General features: G+C 42.9%; 1 protein-coding gene across 6 annotated transcripts; it reads left to right on the top strand.

Annotated features, from left to right (window-relative positions):
- The first annotated feature begins 3,640 nt into the window (after positions 1-3,640).
- Positions 3,641-22,812, top strand: ripk1l (receptor (TNFRSF)-interacting serine-threonine kinase 1, like). 6 transcript variants are annotated; one of them, XM_088644074.1, is made up of 12 exons: positions 3,641-4,091; positions 5,923-6,108; positions 8,207-8,363; positions 10,455-10,592; positions 11,615-11,846; positions 13,913-14,062; positions 14,882-14,958; positions 17,146-17,221; positions 17,810-18,313; positions 19,404-19,475; positions 20,111-20,257; positions 20,999-22,812. In XM_088644074.1, the coding sequence occupies exons 1-12, from the start codon at positions 3,982-3,984 to the stop codon at positions 21,283-21,285; spliced, it is 2,136 nt and encodes a 711-aa protein (XP_088500200.1). In that variant the 5' UTR covers positions 3,641-3,981; the 3' UTR covers positions 21,286-22,812. The 6 variants fall into 6 exon arrangements, with proteins under 6 accessions (XP_088500200.1, XP_088500201.1, XP_088500203.1 ...); XM_088644075.1 differs by having other exon boundaries at positions 3,642-4,091; positions 20,114-20,257; XM_088644077.1 differs by lacking the exon at positions 3,641-4,091 and adding an exon at positions 4,458-4,657.
- Positions 22,813-23,127: the final 315 nt, after the last annotated feature.

Here is a 23,127-nt window from a genome sequence, read left to right on the forward strand (position 1 = left end):
TCATTTTTATTTTCATTAATTTTTAATTTTTTTAACTGTTTTTTAGAAAGGAAACGACGCCCTGAGAAAGAAATGGCTGTAAACCTCAAAGGAGTGTAACAGTGGGGACAGAGATGAATTCATATTCTCACACCTGACTGCTGCATCTTCCGTTTCCAATCATTTTAACTCTCGAATTTCCTCTGAAAAGAACTGTGCAAACACGTTATATGTACTGTGTCAGTTATATGTATACTACATACATCGAAGTTTCTTTATCATCCAGGTATTAAAATTGTTGCTGAACCCTGGAAAGCATAATCCTCTGGAAACAATCCTTCTGTGACTGGAGAACGTCTTCCTGGTGTATTGTAATACAAATATATTGCATCTATCATGTACAGTACCTCATGGTACCACAGCGTTTCATAAAAAGAGCATTTGGAATACTATACACAGAACATTTCAATGAAGCTATAAACTGCTCTGATGGCATCACTACAACAGCTGTCAAAAAATAGTTAAAAACTAAACGACAACACCCCTACAGAAAAGTTTAGAACATAACAACATAAGAAAAATTGCAAACAAGATGACATTTGGCCTCTTGTTGCAGGTTTGTTTTGATTTTTTGCGATCTAAGTGTCGCATAGCGTCTTTCAGGACCCTATGCAGACAGCCCAACCCGGAAGGGAGCGAACAGACACGGGGAGGAGACGAGGAACAGGGCTGGTAGACTAACAGGGGGGCGTGGCGAAGGTGCTCGAGGGGGCGTGGTCCAGGTAAACAGTCCAAAGGGTGTTCGTAGGGAAAGTTGCACCAAACCCCCTTTTAAATAAGCAGAAATGTATAAATATGTTAGATTTTCTGTAGTATTTTTATATGCAGACCTTCATTTGTATTGTCAGAGAAATAAGCTTTGATGACATGTATGTAGAAATAATTATTTTCAGATCCAGTACGTCCACGTCTTTTTTGTGAACTTAAGAATCTTAGCCACAAGAGGGCGACAGTGCCAATAATTCATTTGAAAGATGAAAAACAGGTATTCGGGTACACTATATTCTGAATACAGAATATAAAACTAGAATCATTAACAGGAACAATAAAACTGATTTAATAAGCAGTATCTAACGATTCTGCTCCATAAATAATCCATTCCTTAAACACTTTTCTTGTAGGAGTACAGCCACGTCACCCAGATCTGACGTGAATCACACTCCTAGAAAAAGCATGGCAGCCGTTGTGCGCCAGCAATCTTTCAATTAAGCAATATTTCAGTTCAGGTGGGTCCGATTGTGTAAGATGAAAGTCCTCATCCTCAGGACATTCTACTCTTACAGATCCAGGGAGTTTGAATGAACTTTTAAATAATAATTATCCCTTACACTTATATAATGCTTTTCTGGACACTCCACTCAAAATTCTTTACAGGTAACGGGGATGATGTGACAGCAGCCATAGTGCGCCAGTACGCTCCCCACACACCAGCTATCAGTGGGGAGGAGAATAGAGTGATGAAGCCAAATAATACTGATATGTAGTTAGTTGTAACAGGTAGTAAACATAGTTAGCCATGTGTTTTGTTTAATTTAGTTATAGTGTTTTTATGTGACATGCGTTATGTCATGCGTAGTAAGGCTGTTGTGCGTCATTCCTGTTCCGGTAAGGCGGGAGAAAGCAGTATGGCGTAAGACCCAACAGCCTTGCTTTGCTGCTGGTGTCTTGGCTGTATGAACGTCTGCCTATACCTCGTACTGGACCTCGTCGCCTTCGTTAAAACCCACGTTTACAATGCTACGACCTGTAGCACTGTTCCCCCAATCAACAGGCTAAGGTGTCGCGTTTGGGTATTCTGGTCAAGGGTAACACCTGCTTGATCACCCTGGAGACTCCCCACACCAGTACTGAGCAGGATCAGTGTGCCTAGCTTTATCTGACCAGATCTGCTCAAAGCCAGCTAGAAGATAGTAACCAAATACACAATACAAATGTCAATAGAAGCAGTTCGTGGCATGATAAATAACTTTAAGTCTCAGTTAAAAAAAAATATTGCAATACGATGTGTGATCCATAACTTTTCAGTTAGATACCTTTTCTTAAAAAAAAAGATATTTCCTTCAGCTGTCTTCTTCAGCTAAACGTTCACCCATTTCTTGCTGTTATTTTGTATTTTAATCAGAATTTGTTTTGGAAAGAATGACAACTTCAGAAGTGCAGTTATCTGAATAGCGTTTGGAGCCGAATTCACTAGGTGGTGCTATAAATCAAACAAGTGTATTCCCTCCTCAAAATTCAAACTGCGTTTTACCAACGAAGATTCTTCTTTACTGCTTTGGCATTCCTCTTTGTAAAAGTGTACCTTTTCTTGAAGTTTTTTGTATTAGTACATCTTATTTTGTTCGTCAAAAGGTTTTTGAATGGCAACTCTTAAAAGGCTACAAAAAGGTGATCATATCCAAACAGATACTTTAATAATTAAAGTTTATTTCGTTAATTCTGCTCAGAGATGGAGTGTGTAAACAGTGGACTCTCCGCCCATCGAGGAAACGGAGTTGCCCATTTCTGCTCAACTGATTTTTTTTTCTTGCTGTAATCTTATCAAACATTAAAGTACAAATTCTTCCTCAAACCCTCACTGTACCAGTCTATTATTTTTCGGGCTTTGTAGGACACTTTCGGCCGAACCCTGCGCGACAAAAACAAATTGGTGTTCCCCAGCTCCCTTCCTTACAAAGTCCTTCGTGGATGTCTTTTTTTAAATCCACACAATCTTCCAAAATGTAATCTTGGTAAAACCATCAAGAGAATAATACAAGAAGATAAAACAGCATGTCGCACTATAACCATGACTACACAAGACAAAACAAAAATAACGGTGAATTCCAGACTGCTAGAGTATACAGGTCTAATAAGGATATCTTAAACTCTAATATTTAGACTGAATATTAGAATACTAATTTTCTAAATGCTATGAAAATGAATACATGAGATGTTGTGAATATGAATACATAAATTAATCTGTATTGTTGACATAAGTTCGTGCTTTTTATATACAGTATATTTGAAAAAGACAGGTGTGGTGACGGCTGTTGGTTAGCCGTGGTCACGTACAGTACAGTGTGCGGCCGAGATGTTTTCTCCTAAAACAGAGACTCCACATTTTGGAGGGCTGTGCGCCAGCGAGCTCTGAAAAGCTTCAGAATCGCGATTCACTGCTTCCTTTTTGAAACCGTAGACATCGGTGAAGAGAAAACACTCTTTTTCACACCTTTTTACCGTCACAGCACCGATCTTGGGTGGGAAAAAAGGGCGAGCCTGCAGTTCCATTCAGTTTTTCATCAAAATACAGCTCTCCCACCGTCCGCAGCAGGCGCAAGGAGAAGAAGCAAACCATCAATATTTTCAGACTGTTTATTGTTTATTCGCTGGGAATGCACCATTCAGTTAACAGTATACCCCTACTTTCTCAACATATCAGTATATTATAATTATTAAAGTATATTAATATAAGCATATTAAACACCGTCTCGGGCAATCCAGGGAACTTGTGAAGGGCTATACATTTTTCCCAGCCCCTTTCTGAGGTCTCCGGGAAACGTCATTAGTTTAACTCAGACGGCTCATACAGTCTCGGCGCCGCAATCTTTTCAGGAATTTTATTTGATCGATTTTCACGTCTCGCCTCCCGTTCCTGAGAGCTTGTTGTGACAGCGTGGACGTGGACTGCGCTCTGGTCCGCTCGACAAAGGAAGGGCGCCGCCCTGCGGCCGTGGGGTGGTCTGTCTCACACCTGGCTGCCAGCCCCGGACACATTGTAGCCAGGCGGTAAAGGCGACGGGTTTAGCGCCGTGTTTCGCAATGCTGACCGGTCCTTGACACAACCTTAAATAAATTTACCTATTAAATTGTATTCCTTCCAAAGCAGGATGGCCTTAAACCAGCTGGTTCTTGTTACAGAAAAAAAAAGGTTTGTGCTTTCAACCCCTCTCGATCTCAGACATGGAATTGGACTTTGCCTCCAGCTCCACCCACGCGTGTTTGCCGGGAGCGTGGAACCGTTTTGCACGACATCTTCACACACACACACAGCCAATATCACATCTGCCTCCGTAAGTTGTTATTTATTTTCTTTTTGTGTTACTTTACATATACTTGGTTACCTTTATATTATATACATGCATACCTGTATACTTCTACGCTTATATATCCTCTATTTTACCGGCACTCCTGAGGTTTATTAGTGCTTTGTCGCTGTCGTTATCAGTATCAGCACTATTAAAAGGCTAAAAAATAGGTAAACAGACATCATATCCAAATAGATACTTTTAATTCGGTGATTATGCTCGGAGATGGAGTATAAACAGTGGACTCTCTGATCATCGCGGAAACAGAGCTGTATTTTCCTGCTGTAATCTTATCCATCTTTAAAGTACAGTTCTTCCTCAAACCCTCAGTGTGCCAGTCTATTGTTCGGGCTCTGTAGGACGTTTCAGTATTGCTGGGTCATGCAAAAGAGAGTGGAGATCGGTTGCTCGGTGTCGATTGTTAGTGTCTGAGGAATCGACACCAGTGGGTTTTCCCTCTTGCTCTTGGGTTTCGTTTTGTCTGATCCCAGACCCGAATATTGAACAGGAAGTCTGAAAAGGTGCTTTAAACGACGGGGGAATGCGTAAAAGTAAGTGAAACTCTCGTAAATGGTCTTTTTCCGATGAATCGTCCTCTGCAGAGTAAGAGTTTTTTTTTGTAAAGAAAAATAGTTTTGCTTTTAACCCTTTTTGTATGATGTAGGAACGAAGGTATTCCGTTTCAAATAAAACGCTAATAATAATGATGTCTTTTTCCGGGGGATGTAGGAACGGTTTTGTCTCATCTGTAGGCTGGGCATTTTGTGAACTGGACGTGTCAACGATAGATGTATCGACTGGTTTCATCTTGACAGTAGTATTGGTTTTGAATACCTGTTCGGTATTTAATAACGCAGGGAACGCTTTCTAAATATGCTAGTCTTTTTAAAGGTACAATATATTTAATAATGCCGATATTATTATGTGAATATTCACAGCCTTTTCTATAGGTTGTAGGCACTTTCCTGCTTCGTCAAACTTTCCTGGTTTGTTCTCTCCGAATACGCAAAAAAGTTTTTCCTCTTGCAAAGGAATATTAGAAATAGACAAAAGTTAAGAAAAAATACTCGATTATAAATATCTCCCATACGTACGTATGTTTCGTTTCCAAACTGTATTTAACAAATGTAATGTGTTCTTGAATAGTGTGGTTTTACCATGGATAGCGCATCGTGCCCTTATCTTTGCAGTTGTACGTCATAGCAAAGGAAGGACATTTTGACAAGATTAACGACTTTTAGATTCTATTTCATAACTAATAAGATTAATTAAGACCTAAGGGGGAGGTTGTGTAACCCAGAAACGAAAAAACTGAACCCGATCACGCATACCAAAGTATGAAGAGCGCACCTCCCATTTTCAAAGGAGCAGTATGTCTTTCATTGAGACAATTCACACATGCCAAATTTGCAGACGTACGTACATTCGCAACCTCCCAGGTATTCTTGCTCAGCCCATCTGATTTGCTGTAGCCAGTTGTGTGTTTGTCCCGGCTTGGCTGGCAGCTATATGGTATGTGGCAAGTCATCGATTTCAGCTGAAGCTAAACGTATTGGAAAGCTTACATGAGCATGAAGAAAGAACTGTTCAGACGGTTCTTCCGAGTGCTCGGCGAAGCCTGGAGGGATCGAATTGGGAGGGTTACTGTACGTGGGTAGCATTGTGATTGCAGAGTGTGGTGACAGAGGGGCACGAAGCACTTGGAGTTGAGGGCAAAAGCAGACACGTGTACTGTAACTGCGTTGTGTACTAGGCTGTTGCACGTTACACCGTGTTACTGTCGTACTGAGGCCTCTGCCACGTTGTTTCTCCGCAGGCTGTCTGTAGAGCAGCTTCTGGAGAGCGGAGCCATGGCTCTGGAGTCCATCCGTATGAGCTCCACGGACCTCATCAAGAAGGAACCCCTGGACTATGGCGGCTTCGGCCAAGTCTTCCTGTGCTACCATCAGAGCCATGCTCTGGTGGTCTTGAAAACAGTTTACACCGGGCCACCACGCAATGAGTAAGTCAGACTCGGCAGTGTTTTCAAGGTGGCTGTTCAGGATCTGTTATTCTCTGTGGACCTCTTTCACTGGTGTTGGAGAAGCTGGCCAGGATGATGGACGAATCGGAATAGAACAACATCTTGTTTTCTTAGGATAACAAGATACCTTTAGCTTGCACTGAGATGGACGCTTACATTTTTGGGGTTCAAAACTTTGAATGCCAAAATCTGAAATGCAGTTCCCCGTGTCAGTAGGGTGTCGTCTGTGTATTGTCAGCTGGGTGCAGGGCTTCAGTTTTGACCAATAAAAAAGCTTGCAGGCCCCACCTGGATAGCTATTGTAACAGTTAAAATGTGAAACCAATGGCTTTGCTCTGATTGAAATGGATTGAAACTGCACTCTAAGCAAGATTGCAAGATTTTGCAAAAGTAGATGGCAATTTTAAAAATAAACAGAAAATGTCCTATATAATGATGTTGTGTTTCTGGAGGACCATAAACTACATCTTCATGGACCGAGTGCAATTGCCTATAGCTTGGGGATGCATAAGACATCAGGGTAGTGTATTAATATAAGTCAAATGTTCATGATTTTACCCTGTTTAGGACTTACCTTCACTGTGTTCACATCTGTTTTCATTTATAACATTGTTTTCAGATGTAGTTCTTCTTGGTGTAGAATATATGGCATAGGTGATCATCACAAATCGCTACATAAAGAAATTCCCACCTTTTTCTGCTTTCACTTTGCGATGTATTATGTGGCCATTGTTGCATTTGTATTGCTTTATTTGAAATAAGTTGACAGAAATTAAGAGACTCACATATACCCAAATTAATTAATTAATTCTGCAACAACACCTTTGTAGCCCAGATCGAGCACGCTTTTCTTCACAGGCAATTGAGAACAGTAGGCACACCTTTCCTCAGAGGCTTGTGAGAACAAGCTTCCTAGCCGTGCTGCTGAACTGGTATCCCTCCTGCTTTGAAGAGGCAGCTGGAAGAGAACCTCAGATCAATTAGCGACTAGCAACCAAGTCAACTATATGGACCAAATGGCCTCCTTTCACTTGTAACTTTTATGATGTTCAATATCAAGTACCTTTTTGTTTTTTTATTTTTTCACACACTCGGATATCTGCCTATTTGTTGCAGAGTAAGGGTTCAAGCTTGACAAACTGTGGCTTCCAAATCTGTAAAACAGTTGTAAGAGTGATTCATTTGTGAGTCATGAAATTTGCGTAAAAATGGCCAACACCCATTGGAGTTTTTTGTTGATCTTTATTTTGTTCCCTCAAATTGTCTGTTCTATCATGTTGGCCTGTGTTCTGTAAATACATTGACGTCTTTATAAGCATCATCTCTACAAAACCGGGTATGCCGAGGGTAGTTTGGTGGTTTTTGTGCTACAATGTGAACCAAATACTAAATCACCACTTCCTGTTTCAAGTGGTGTTTCACGTCAATAGATTATTAGAAACAAGGCAGGTGAAGGAAGTAGGAAAATTCTCTATACAGTATTGCTAGATATGACCTAGAAATGAACAAAACTATGTATACAGTAGCCACATTTTAATATCTCTGCTGTGGTTGATCCAATGGTTGTGGTAATTAGTCTGTAGCTCAGGACAATTACAATAGTAATTCCTTGTGCTCTTGAGTGCTTCTCATCCCAAAGCTCTGTGCATATAGGAGGGGACTCACTACATCATAATATTCTGAAGCCCATTTTTATTAACTTGCTCAAAAGTACAGAGTATGTTAATTAGGGTTTTTTTTTAATCTATGCATTCCATAAGCACATTGTTTTTCATTGTATCATATCACCATTGACTTTGAACAGTGTACTTGGGTGATTTGTTGAAGACTAGATTTCAACAGTTTGGACACAAAAATTGCACATTGTGGGTAATAATATTAGTAAGCCGTCCAATAAACATATGTACAGTATGTATTTCAGTAGTGTGTGATCTTACCAACAAAAATAGGTGCAAATAATTAATATTTTATTGCTTATTGTCAGTCTCTCATAAGAGAGACTGATAACAGATAACTGAGGTCTGTTTTATTACAATGTTTTCAGTTCGCTGATGCATCCTTTTGTTTTTTACCACAGGAGCAGCAAAAAATCACTCATTTATGAAGGGAACATAATGCACAAACTGAACCATGAACGCATTGTCAAGCTGCTGGGAGTGATTTTAGAAGATGGCGCCTACTCTCTAGTGATGGAATATGTCCCTAAAGGCAACTTACTTTCTATGCTAAACAATGTAAGTGTTATTTGTTTGATTTTTTCAGGATTTTGACGGTCTTCTTTTGTAACAGGTGCCCTGACATTTTACTGAACAAACACGACATGATCCAAAACACTATGCTCCAGATTCACTCCAGAATCGGCAGTGAAAGTCACATGCTAGTAGCTTATGTGATCAATGTTGAACCAATACAAGACATCTTTGACGTTGGAACAAGTAATGGGTTTATTCCATGCTCAAAAGAGAAGAAAGAAAACACAACGTTTCGGCCGTGGAGCCTTCTTCAGGTGGGAGGGACTTGAAGAAGGCTCCACAGCCGAAACGTTGTTTTCTTTCTTCTCTTTTCAGCATGGAATAAACCTATTACTTGTTCCTTTGCAACCTACGCATGCTGATGTAGCTCCCCACCTGAACTATCTGTGACATTGGCTTGGCATCAGCTTGCGGATGTAGTGCGGGGATTCGGTCCCATTCCTCTTGTAGAGCCTTGCGCCTGATCGGTGGTCTCTGAGTTCTACATTCCTCACACCATCTGCGCTTAAAAGCCATCATCACACAACCAACACGAGTCTGTGAGTTCTCCTTCTAGGATGTCATCCTGTCAGGATGAACCCACCGGATGGGCATCATGTAAGTTCGAAGGACTTGATTAGATGGGCCAGATACCATTAGGCCAGAGTGGTCTGTGTATCACCAAATGGTCAACCACTCCAAGTGGAGTTGTGTGGCAACTAGGCACTGCAAGGACCCCCAAGTCAATTGACCTGTTAGCGTATCATTCGGCACGTCTGCGCCATGCTCGGCAATTTCCAGTACACAGGTTGACACAAAAGCATGGGCTGCACACAAGCTTGGTTCATCATTAGAGACCTGAGCCCATGGCCAGCTCCAGGGCTGACGAATCCACCTGGAGTAACCTTGTCCAGCCTGCAGCATACTGATGGTGCCAAGGTGTTGTGCTCTTGAGAAGGGGGACGTATAGGTTCCTTTCTGCGTTTTTCTTTCTTGATTTTCGCCAGGCTTGACATTCAACAGGTTAAACCAATTCAACACCTAGGCTCAATCCAGTGTTTCTCTACTGAGGTAATTTAGTGCTTATGCAACAGTCACTAAAATGTTTCACAGGCAGTCACATTGATTGATCAATTAATCAAAATGATGGCAGAATATTTAATCAATATTCCTAACCTGTGTAATTTATTTTTCTAAAAATGTGCCTGCATTCTTAGTGATTTTGACATTTGGCAGTCATAAAGTCTAGACGTTTGACTAAACGAAGCTGAAAGATGAATGAGAGGTTTAGTGAAAGAAGCATTAAACATTAGAAGAGCTTTGAGTTTAGAAAGTTTAGAAAACCCTCAACTCATGAAAGGAGCTCTCTTTATAATAGGATGATGTTATCAGTACTGCTTTGAGTCATGTTATGTTGTTGAAAGAATGCTTTTGATAATCACAATTATCATCTGTTACTCCATATACAGTAGCTCATGTGGAACTCATAAGCAACATTTAAGGCAAGTTTAACTAACAGCAGGTCTGGCTGGAAATATTTCAGTAGAAAAAAGTGTGATCAGTCTGCACAATCCATATTTCATGTACTTAAAGTATGTGGTAACTTACCAGCCAGAAAGCACTGAAAGTGTGAAATGAAATATGAGTCTCCAGTGTTATTTTTTGTTTTGCGCAGTGTCAAGTTGAGGGAATTGTCAGGCTGCCTTGTAATAAATAACTTCAAAAGGCAAAGATGTTCTAGCTGTTTGGCCCATAATCATGGATTAACAGTAATCGAAAGCTAAAAATTTAATTTATGATTGGCTCAGTCCACCCATATTGGTCAAATGGTCAATGAAAACATAACTTATATGACATTCTTTGCATAACTTGTCCAGGTTATCATTGTTTCAAAGTATTATTTTATTTGTTTTATTCGAGTTAAAACTAGGCTCCGATAAACAAACCAAGAGTATGATTGTGTCATAATGTACAGTATAGGCAGTTCTTGCTGGACAGCAGCACTCGTGTGTTCTTTGGTTATTTTTAAATTATTTTTCTTCACTGTGCAGGAAAAACACCCTCCAGAATATGGTTTGCTTTTGTTTGTTTTAGGTGCCCGTGCCCATTTCAGTTCAGGGAAGAATTATTTTAGAGATCATTGAAGGGATGGTGTATTTAACCAATAAAAATGTGGTGCACAAGGACCTGAAGCCTGAAAACATCTTGCTGGATGACGATTTCCATATTAAGGTATTGACTCAGACAGTGGGCGACAGTTCTGCCTATTGTGTGCTGTGAAACTGACAATGCACAAGCCTTAAGATTTAGGGTTTTATGTTCTGTCATTTAATGTGGACCATGATTGAAGACTCTCATACATCTCCATAACATTATACATTGTGTCTTTATTTTAAAAATATGCATGCAAATCCAACATCCTTTTTGCCATTATTGCGTGTCTGTACCAAGCCCAAGCTGTAATGGGAAATGGCATAGCATAGCCATTCCGAGTTGATATGTGCCATGGGGCTTCATGAGCTGCAGATGGGCTCCCATAGTCTCTACCAACATCATGACATCAGTGTGGGACGTGCTGCTCTTCCAGTCCATGTTAACTCCCCTGTAAGGCGCTGTGGGGCTTGTGACCTGTCGGATGGTAAATGAATCTGACGGGGGGCCAGGAGAGTGTGTTGGGGGAGAGCATGCACGGGTCTTCAGTCCTCTTCCTCCCTGTACAGCGCAGGAGCTGTAGGAAGGAGCCGAGTCGATGAAGGAAACGGCAGATCCATATCGGGGGTTTAAAACAGGAAATTGGCGCTCAAGTTAAAGGATGAAAAGCATTTAGTGTAAATTGACAGGATTTACACCAACGTTTTATGGGGTTTAAAATTGTTTTTATTTGTGCTGACTTTGTTTTCAGGATTTTAATTTAAAATGTTTACGTATCTTTGTTTACATTGCTGTATCTCTGATAAAAACGTGAATATTTAAACGTATTGGTGTGGTCAGCCTCAAAATAAATGTTTGATGTGAGTCGGATATTAAATATTCTGTAAAGCGTGGGTCAATTAATTGCAGAAAGCTAATGATAAAAGTAGATTTTCTTTTTCAAATGAACTCCTTTCGTAAAGCAAAGGGAATTCTTCACATCTGCAAGACCGCTCCTTAAGAAAATGTCCAGCTCGAACTAAGTGCAGTGTGTCAGGTTGTTGTCCCCTGTGAGACGGCCCAGCTCACGGAGTGGGGTTTTGTCTGCTGTCGTCCCGTGGAAGATTGCGGACCTGGGCTTGGCTACCTGCCAGACCTGGAGCAAGCTGACCAAGGAGGAGACCCGGAGACAGAGCCGCCTGGGGAACAAGTGTGCCGTGGGCGCCGCCGGCACCCTCTGCTACATGGCCCCCGAGCACCTGGAGAGCATCCACGCCAGGTCGACGGAGAAGTCGGATGTGTACAGCTTCGCCGTCGTCGTCTGGGTCATCCTGACCGGCCGGGAGCCGTACGAAAGTGAGTAGATCCGCGGCATCTCGCTGCCATCCTGGCCAGATTGCAGGTCAGGGAGCAGAGACCTGCGGCTCACTGTAACCTTTCCTAATGAGCTGCCGCGGCAGTCTAACTCCATCCTCAGCTGGAGTGAAAATCGGAAATCCTGTGTCGCCTTTAAGGGGCTGCTGTGCACACATATGCTTCATAGCAGGCAAAGGGTTAGGGGCTGCTTTTCTATCTGTACTGTTCTTTCAATTTTGCATTGCTAGGCTTGGAGAAGAGAGGTGGAGTTCACAAAGAAAGTTTGGGAGACGTCATCTCGCCCAAGTTCACTTTCACCTCAGCCGCCCTACTTCAGAATCATTCCTAATGGGGTTTTTTCTGTCCTACAGAAAAAGCTACAAATGCCACAGCGAGCCCCTGTGCCTTCCTTGCACTTGTCTTTTGCTGTCCTTCTCCACCTGCGCTGCTCCCTCCAGGTCAACTCCTCCCTCATCCAGGGGGGGAGTCTGAGCCAGAGCCCAGTGCCCGAGGGGCTGACTCTCACCCGGGCGTGTTCAGCCAAATCTTGCTGTGACTGAGCGCTCCCTGTACATTTTCAGGTCGTATCATTCTTGGGTGGTGTGACTCCTCATGGAAAAAGTGTCGGCCTGTTTGAACTGGGGCCCGTGTCGTTCTCCGGTAGCGACTGGGGCGATCCTAGGCAACAGCGGCCCGCAGGCGGCTGGGTACCGGTGACTGGGGTTGGGTGAGCTCGAGGGAGCTGTGGGCGCGTGGAGGCCCGGGGCCTCATCTCTTGGAATCACACCTCTCCGTTTGGAGGTGCCCCCAGTGGATCCTGCGTGGACTTTCGAGCTTTCCACTTTGGAACAAGAGTTGCACAGCTGTCAGACACATTACCAAGGCGATTACACGTGTGTGTGTGGGGGGGGGGTTAATGGAACAGTAATTGATCTCCAATTTCAGAAAAAGATTTTAAAAGAGAAGAGAAGAACATTCGAATGGTCACAGACAGGAGGAGGCCATTCGGCCCTCGCTTGTTTGAAAGTTATCTGTTAATTGATCCAAGGAAGACACATTCCCGGGGCCTTGTGCTTCTGGACTCTTCTCCACCGGGCAGCTGGGTGCTTAGTGGTGACTTAGGTATCCAGGTCTTGGGACTACTGCTCAGTGTGTTCTGTGGGGCTTCAGTGTCTTAAGCTAACTCTTCATTTTAATCAGGGGCTTTTCACTGTGTACATTTGGACATATCAGACTACTCCCCAAACCTGAGTAGCTGACAATTCAAATTCATTAAGAATCAAGTAAATAACTGAGTGTTTAGCTGAGCAGAAGAAATTATACTGTGCCTCAACAGGACTGGATTGAGGGATCCTTGCTGCAGATCAGAGTCACCTATTTCACGTAGGAACTGCTTTTACATACGTCATTTCCCCACGCGTGAAATTGCAAAAGAATTGCTTCTTGCTACTCCCCTGCAGTTTGCAGCTCTTCTCCTTCCTGCCGCTTTGAAAAATAAATGCTCCAATTCCCTTTTGTGCAGTAGTTTTGCTTCCTCTTTGCGTTTTAAATTTGGAACTTCCTATGTGGCGACAAGCCTGGCGAGGGGTGAGAGATGTTTGAACGAGACAACTGTGATGAATTGTGTGCGGTAGAGCAGAGGTTCCCAGGCCTGGATGTGGAGAACCACACACCTGCTTGTGTTTCTGCTCAGTTACACTGTTGAACCCCTGTTTTTTATAAGTGAAATACAAATAAACTTTCAAGTTGAAAAAAAAACTTGCAAATATTCTCATCGAGCATCTTGTTAGTTCAGTTAAGCCTTCAGTTAGATATCTAATCTTGAGGTATGATGGTCATTCATAAAAACTAGTAGGAGTGGGGGTCTCCAAAAATGAGGATTTTGGAATCCTGCATTAAAAACAAAACGGGAATAAATTTGTGTAAATGTATCTGTAGTCAACAGAAACAACTTTAATGGGATTCAAGGGGATCTGGAAAATGTGCTGAGATTTCTCCAGGTGATTCTCTTCACGGAACTGACTGAGTGCGATATACCGAAATAACGCAATGACGTTTCTTCCCAGATGCACGTAATGAAGAGCACGTGTGCATGTGTGTGCGAAATGGTGATCGCCCAGACTTGAGCGCCGTTCCCCGCTCCACACCGCAGCCGATGACTACACTCATGGTGCAGTGCTGGCACCAGGATCCCAACCAACGGCCCAACTTCGCAGGTCAGCTTTAGCAGGGCGTCATGGGCGCCGTGTGCAGTGACATCCATTAGCGTGTGGAGGCACTGTACCATCAACAGGAACAAAGTGCGCAGAGGGGTCAGATAACGTGTAGGTATTGTTCGCCAGTATTCTCTGCAGATCTTCTTTTTCCCGATTCTTGGCTGCGGTGTTGGGCTATTTTTCTCGTAAAATAGTTGTTAATTGTGAAGAGAGAACTTTATTGGATTTCTAAAATTCCAAGCGTGTGAAGAATCTCGCAGCCGACAGTGACGAAGTGTTCTCGGGAGAGAGAGAGAGAGCTCTGTAACGGAGCACTGGAGGGCTTAGCATCACAAGCTATGTCTCGGCCCATTTGAAAGACTCTTAGTTTATAGAAGAGATTATACTGTGAACACTCTGTAAGCCTGGAGTGTCTGAAGGTTTTCATTTCATCGCAGGCCTTAACGGGCTAAACCAGCTGGTTACTGGCTTAACTGGACCCATTTAAATGCTTTACTCCCAGCACTTCAATACCTCTGCTTTAAAGAGAACTTAAAAGTCAGCAGATGCACTGTTCCTGCAGCACCAGGCTTGGGCACCCCTGATGGTAGTACTACGTTCAAAGCCTCGTAAGTATCGTAAGGCAGGGGGGAATGACATGCTTGTTATTTGACAAGAGGATTTAATATTCACTTTCTCAGTTTGGAATACAAGTTGTGTGAATCAGAAATACTTTGCAGGCCCTTTCAGGTTATTATGAGAAATAAAGGACAAATCACACCTTTGGTTGTTTCCAGTTTGTGTCCCACCCCAGTCTGACCATGTGTTCTGTCATTGCAGAGTGTTACGATATTTTCAGACCCTTCTATGAAGAGCAGCTGGAAAACAGCGTGGAGCAGAATGTGCTCCGCCTTAAGGTAATTTACATGATTTCAGCCAGTATGCTTTGTTGATTCCTCAGCTACTTTCTGATTTAAGACAGCTATAGATATAATATTCTTGTTGCAATTTGACAGGATGTCCCATTCATTCAAGTCTCCATGCTTAAAGAAAGGACACCTTTTCATTCATGATTCTACAAGATAGGAAATAAGATCTTCTCTTATCAATGACTTCTCTTGTAGTAAATATGCTACTGGTCTCTGTTGATTTTTAAAGCAGACGGATATTCCAGACGGACAAGGTTCAGATGTCTTAAGCTGCTCTTATGTGATTTACTGTACCGTTCATGCAGATTATCTTGACTACTCTTTCCAGAGCAGCTGTAAGCCTTTTTGAAATTGTTTAGACAGAGGGGGACTTAAACTTTTCAGCCTGAGGTTATTCTGGAAGTGTTTTTACAGCATCATAGAGTCTTAGACCGTGCGCTATGATTTAAATTTCTCATTCTGTCAGCTTTTTTGATGCTTCTAAAACATTGTGTGAAAATGAGTTAGTCTGATAACGGCAGATCTGATTTTGATAACCAGGGAGTAAGGCTAAGGGTGTCGCACAAACTCATTTCTCCTAGAGCAGGAGGGACCTGTTCATAATCAAAGCGATTCTGAACAAATGTAACCTCCCTGCATGTACAGTCTGTACTAGTCTGGTTACATTAATAGCAACTGTGTCCAATCACGGTGTCTTTCAAAACCTGACACCTGTTCAAAGATCTGAGACAAAGATGTCTTTTCCTTTTCCACTTTTGATCCATTGACAGTTCGGTGAATAGACAACTGTTATTTTTTTATTTTTCTATAGGTAATATTTCTAGATATTACAGATTAGCAGCATGTATATGTACTATATACTGTACTTGCAAATGCATGTCGTTGTATACACAGTGTGTGGGTATTCAGTTTATCTCTAAAGAAAATACTGGATGTACAGTATATATCCACGAAAACATAATCTATATATCTTTTTATATAATACTTTCTCTAATTATAAGTTCAAAGAGACCTTTTGCCTTTTTCACTTCCTTTGTTCTTTATTCTAACCTTTTAGTTTCTACTATCATTTCCCTCTTTTCACAGTCAGTGATTTAAAAAATCCCTTTTTTTTTAAACGCAAATACAGGGCACGAATATGCCCAGCACTATCCTCAGAATCACTTCATTACAGAAACTGAATGTTCCCACACCTCAAAACGTGCTGAAACACAAACGAGGGTCTGAAATAATATTTCAGGGCAAATCATGCTCTGCCAGCACTTTCAGTCTGAGAATCAGGAGCTAACACATCAGTCCTGTGATCAAAATCTGCCCCCTGGTGTTTTTTTTACCGGTTATCTATTTTCATTCCTTCTCCCCCCCGCCCCCCCCACACACTTTTGACACATGTATTGTATTGTCAGCAGTTCTATACTTTCTTAAAATACTATTTTGCCCCGTCTTTGACGTGTTTTGGATCTCATGCAAGCTTTTTTTTATTTCTGATGCTAGCCCCCTACATCCTTCTTAAGGGTCTGTTTTCTCTGCAAGTTTCACTTGTTCGCTAGACGTGCTACAGCTGTAATCTGCATTGTTTATCGATACAGGTGACGTTTTGTGCCCTAACACTGACGCCTGCGTACGTCTGCGCTCTATCTCGAGCTCAGAGGTGTCGAGCCGCGTCCTGTCCTGCCGTCATGGAAATTAAAAATCAAGCCCGCTCCGTAGTTTACTCCTTGGCCAGGGTCTGTCTGTATTGTGACACTGGTCGCAGTGGGGAGGAAGTGGCACACAGTGGGGACCTCAGGCTGCCTGAGACCCCGCCCCAGGAAACTGGCGAGGGCCCAGAAGCCTGCAGTGGTGTCCGGACGGAGTGGGCCGAGCAGGCCGACCTCCCTCATCCGTGAGGATTCCCAGGAGGCAGCACTGTGGAGCGCCTCTCGCGTGATCGCGGGCAGGCACTCAGCCCTGTGGCAGGGATTCAAACCGTGAGACAGACATACATACCCAACCCTTGAGCACACTGAGTGGCCACATTTCTCAATGGAGATGACGACGTGTTTCAATGGAATTATTCCAGTGTTTCCGTGCTTGTTTAATCGACTTGATCTTTAGGAAAAATTAGGTCAGCACATGATGCTGCAGTAGGAGAGCCGTGACGCACGCTCAGTCTGATGTTTCTTTGTCAAACAGAATACGTATGCAGGTCCAGAAGCTTTCGTGGAGAAGGTGAAGTCGCTTACAACAGAGGATTCAAGTTTACCAGCAGGTTTGTTGTTTTAATCTTATGAAGAGATGCTACGTGATCTGTGTTGATGTGATTCTGTACAGTCTTAGCCACCGATGTGATAACAGTTGCTCTGGCCAAAGAGTAGATATTTTTAGAATTCAGAATTATACCAAATCGTGAGTCACTGGCAACCAGTCTCTGACATACTGGGCTTGATGCGCAGTTGCTAATTATTTGTAAATTTCTCGACGGTGAAATAAGGACCGATTTTAAGGCTGTCTGTGGTTAAAAAAATTGTCCGCGTGTATCAAAATAAGCAAGGTGTATTTTTTATCATGTAACCAATATATAAATAGAAATATATATATATAAAAACACCCCATTTGTAGAGATGAACAGAGAGAATGGGTGAAATTAGTTTCCTCTTTCCATATCTGTGGAAAAAACACTGAATAGACAAAACCGTACGTTTGGCGGTCTGACCTTGGCCTGGGCTGCGTGTCTTGGGCGCTCCCCGTCTCTCCTGAGGCGGTTTGGTTCGGTTACAGTAAAAGGTCTGATCACGCTGCCGTGAGCCCGGATCAGGGAGCTGGATGGGTTTTTCTGTTCCGCCGTCTCGCGCCCCAGACAGCCCGGCTTCCCTGCGGAGCTCCGCGGACCGGCCCGTGGAAGCCAGCGTCGAAGACCTGGATTTCCAGTCCGCGGCCGGCTCCATCCAGGCGGACGCAGCCCCGGACCTGGGCCTGCTGGAGAGGAAGCTGGAGGACGAGCTGAACTACCACAACTTCGGCAGCCGCCTGGACGAGCCCCCGCCGCCCCCGCCGGAGCAGGCCGGAGCCCGGGCCGAGCCGCAGCGCCGCGTGTCCTCGGTGGAGTCCTGGACGCGGATGGAGGCCCCGCCGGCCGGGGGGAGGTCTCCCGGACCCCCTCCTGCGCCGGGCCAGAGCCAGCCCTTGGGCGGCTCGGCCAGCGCCGGGGTGGCGCCGGGGAGCCCCTACGGACTCTTCCCCCCGGCGGCCCACCGCGTGAACTCCGGCCCCACGGCCTTCCCCGTTCCGGAGTCGGGAGCCGCGGACTTCACAGGGGGGGCGCCTTTCAACCCCGCCGGCTTCTCTCCGTTTCAGGACACAGGTAGCTCTTTCCGTGCTCGGAAAAAACGTCGGTTCGCGTCGGCCCAGAGGGAAAGGAGAGGCGCTGGGGGGGGGCGGTTTATGTGTAGCGATGGGAAAATGTTGAAACACGGGAATGCATAGCGGATTTACACACCAGGTTATATACTGTATACATCATCACTACGTACACTTACAAAGCCACAGAAACAAGCTAATTATGCTTTACAGTGGGCGGAGCGGCAGCTCTGTGGCTCAGGATCTGCGCCTGTGGCTGGAAGGTTGCCGGTTCAAATCCTGTGCCCGGCAGAGAAATCCTACTCCACTGGGCCCCTGAGCAAGGCCCTTCACCCCAGCTGCTCCAGGGGCACCGTATAAATGGCTGACACTGTACTCTGACCCCAAGCTTCTCTCCCTGTCTGTGTGTCTCATGGAGAGCAAGCTGAGGTCTGCAAACAGACAAAATTCTTAATGCAAGAAATTGTATATGGCCAATAAAGTGATCTGATCTTAAGAACAGGATCTGTTACACACCTCAGAAAGTGTTATAATGTTACATATAGAGTTATCAATATGCAACTATTTTCTATCTACCTGTGTAGATAGGGTGTACTGTACGTGTGAAATATTTGTAATGGAAGGAACATTGTTCATTTAAAAGGTCCCAAAGTTATTGATCAAGGACCTGCAGTATGAACTGTTAAATATCGATAACCACTTCATGAAGGGTCGACAAATGCTGAACAAGAAGGGAATCAAAACTTAAAAGCTATGGTGCCTGATTCTTTTCGATAGAATACCCAGCGACAAGTTGTACAAATATACAGTCTGTATGGAGAAGGTCATTGGCAATCTCCTACTGCATGCTGAGCTCAGTCAAAACCTGGAGATGGCTTAGGGAAACCATCATCAGGCATTGAATATGCACCCTGTCTGAGCCTGCAAGGCCCAAACAGGAGGCAGTTTGCTGTAATGGTCACATGGGCCAAAGAAATGGCCCACAGACCATATTCTTCACCACCCTTGATCTCCAGGTATGGAAAACGTGACAACATGATGTTTTAAGTCCATGAAATCCAGACGTGTTCTGTGTTGTTTTGTTTTTTTTTTAGGAAAACCTGTATCTAATAATAACATGGCCTGGCCTATATGCAATAATCTAGAAATTCCATACACTCCACAAGGTAAGATTAAATTTAAACATTTCACTTAAAAAATAATTGTATGCTAAAAATAATTGTAAACAATTCAGATGGACAAAATGATGCACTATATTTCTATACACACATAATAAATATCATAGATATGTCCACAGTAGGTTTTTAAAAATGCTAGATATTTATTTTACACATCATAACACTGCTTATTTGATACTTTTGTTGACACATACAATAAATGAGAGAATACCCATTTTTACTGTGTAGGTACTGTAATATTTTGGATGACAGCCTCAGTAAGTTTAAATGATATTTGCATTTGTTTGCTTTTAAAGATAAAACAAAAATGATTAGCACAAATGTTATTTATAGATTTTGTGAAGGCCTTTGGAAAGCAATGCACAAGTTTTATATGTAAAATGTGTAAAAAGATGTATGTTGTATGTGCATGGTGGCGCGTTGTTTTTTGTGCATTGTAAAAACATTTGGAGTGCAAGAGAAATCTATCCCCAAAATAAATCTAAATGTTAATCGGCCAAAAGACTGTTAAATGTACGTGTGATTTACACAAATGCAAGGAGTTATTGGTATTATAAACAGTCTTAATTGATATAACCGTATTACTAGCCCTTGTTTTATTCTTTCACATTTTCTTGTTCAAGCAGGCAGCTGGGTAATACAGAATGTCAGTGGGCTGCAGATTGGAGGTAACAATCACATGAGCATTGCAAGTCAGTCTTTCGGTTCACCCCATCATCCATCAGGCGCGCTGTGCGATAATATCTCATCAGAAATGTTGCAAAAATACGGTGAGACACTGCAATATTTATTCCTCCCTGCTTTTAGAAATCATTCATCACTAAGCTGCTCTTGTTGCATAACATGCAGTATGAATTTAAAATTTATTTTATTTAAATATCTACTTTTGAATGCCCCAGAAGTCTAGGGAGTTGAATATGTTAGTATAACAATCCTTACACTAGTTACCTAGATAACTGCTACTTGCCAGGATAAATGGATGTTTTATAACTGAGAAATAACACACAAATGGTATCTTAACAGTGACATTACAATACAAATCAGTGCTGAACCTTTTTTGCACTCATATTTTAGAGGTATTAAAGGTTTAGAACAAACATCTGGTTATATAACTCTAATGTAATAGTGTAATTATATACAGTAAATATTAATCCGTTAAATAATTAGGAACCTAATGGTAGCAGTTCTGCAAAGAAGCAAATTGAAAGGAAAAGAGTGAAAATAATCTGATACATAAGAATGTTGTCTGTTATCCCAAACAGTCTTAATTCTGTTTTATTACACTGCACATAGTAGCGTTACTGTGAACAGGTGTAGTATACTGTACCTCTCCATTAAATCCATACAGTGTAATTATTATAATCTTGTCTTGGGAAAACGTGATGAACTGCACCACAGTGGCTCCTGGGTCGCGGTGTTGATGTTCTTTTTCCTCAGAATGGACTGATCATCTGCTCCGAATCCTCAGGTGCTGATGGTGTGTGTGTGTGTGTGTGTTTTTTTTCCCGTAGAGAATTACCCAGTGCAGGAGCAGCACCTGGAGCTGCTCAGGGAGAACCTGGGCAGGCAGTGGAAGCACTGCGCCCGCAGGCTGGGCCTGACGCAGGCGGAGATCGAGGTGATCGACCACGACTGCGAGCGGGACGGACTGAAGGAGAAGGTCTATCAGATGCTGGAGAGGTGGAAGATGAGAGAAGGCTGTGCGGGCAGTACTGTGGGAAAGCTTTACAGAGCCCTTGGAGACTCGCTCACCGATGAGCTGATCAATAGATTGCTGCATGTGTGCCCCATAAACTGAGCCACAGCACGTGTCAAACCATATTTTAGTCATACAGGAGAACATGTGACTTAAACTGCCTTTTGGTATGGACAAAGAGACGTATATATTAAAATATAATGGAAAGAGACTATAGGAGAATCGCTTTCAAATGTTTAATTCTTTGCTACTCAATAAAATCTTTATTTTTCTGCGGGGGCAGGGGCTGTATGTTCAGACATACAGGCAGGAGTCTTCGAGTCTTCGGTACTTGCACATTTTAGAATCTCCATGTTATCTTGGCACCGGCAAAAATCTCAACCAAAATCTGTACAATAAACATAAAATGTCAGAAACTGATTGTTTAGCGTCCCAACCAACGTCCACAGGGGCATACAAAATAAAGTAAGCAATAGCAATTCCGTTGCTCCCATTTCAGAAGTATGACGAGCTTCTTGAGTTCATCGGCCAGTTTTGTACTTCTTGGGTACATTTGGCTATTTTGGTCTATGTTGGGGGCAATGCATGGTGACATGCAAAAAAAAAAGCTACAAGGCACCAGCTGTTCCCCCCAGCAGAAACCTTTTCCCAATGCCACGATATCTCAACTGGCGAAGTGAAAGCGAATGTGCATGGGATTATATTAGTATGCGGATCAGGTTGTGTGAACCCATTCATCCATTCAAGCTTCTCACAACCGCCTTGTCCGATTCAGGGTCATGGGGGCGCACAAGCCTTTTTCGGCCAGCAACGGTCGCAAGGCCGGACACACAGTGGGCAGGACACATCCTTGCCGCATCCGAGATTTTCTGAACTTTCAAATGTTCGACTTTCAACGTGAAGCTAAATATCGCAAAGCTCCAACCAAATTTGTGCCAAGATCGATTTCTATATTCCGACTTTTTCATAGTGTTCATTTTTTGTTTTAGGCTTTTTTTTCTGATGCAAAGATGTCTATTTTTCTTACTTGACGTAGGTGTGGCGGAGCTAGGTCGGATACGGTGATGTCAGCGCCCTCCCTGCGCGTAGCAGGGACCTCAGCTGCCTGGGCTGAGAGAGGTTTCCTTTAGCTCATGCGGCTGGTTCCCTGTTGCCTTACACCGGAGACACGGGTTCACGCCGGTCACATAAGCAATATCTGTATTTATGTGTGATTGTAAACAATAGGTAGGAGTTCATGTTGGGTTCTCCAGGACCCCGTGTTCACTCCTAAAATCGCGTGGCTCAAGTCTGTGAACGGACGCTGGTTATAGTTCGACGCTATAAGAAGTTATTTTATCAATGGTGGTTTGATCTATTTCTATTTTTTATAAAGATTGGATTTCTGTTTGTGTTAAACCTTGCTGCTGTCATGGATGCATGAGTCTGCTTAATCGATTATTGTGCTTTACGTGCTAAAGTATAAAAACGCCATCATGTCCTTCCTAATGTCTGTGTATTGCAAATGCGGATGTATTGGTGCACTGTGACTGTAACCCCAAGACATCCATTGATATTGAGTGTGTCAGGATATGTAGAAAGTTCTTGCCTGATCAAAACACAATATGAATAAAAACATTTTAGTAATTATTTATAAAGGTATAAATTTTTTTAGGAGCACCTCCCCATGAAGTTGACAGAATTCCTGGTAAGGTGGAGAGGTCTGTGTTAGAATTCAAAACCTACGTTTGACTTTGTACCGTAACAGATCACACTGGAGAGACAGTTTCATGAGTTGGAAATATTTATTCCATGCTGAAGGTTTATTCCATGCTGAAAAGAGACACAACGTTTCGGGTGTGGAGCCTTCTTCGAGTGTGGAGTTCCTCCAGTGCATCGTGAGATCCCGAAAATAATCATCAGAAAGTATGTAAAAGACATTGAAGCGTCTGATCATCCCCCATT

This window comes from Lepisosteus platostomus, chromosome 8 (genome assembly GCF_059453375.1).
Source record: "Lepisosteus platostomus isolate fLepPlt1 chromosome 8, fLepPlt1.hap1, whole genome shotgun sequence".
NCBI lineage: Eukaryota > Metazoa > Chordata > Actinopteri > Semionotiformes > Lepisosteidae > Lepisosteus > Lepisosteus platostomus.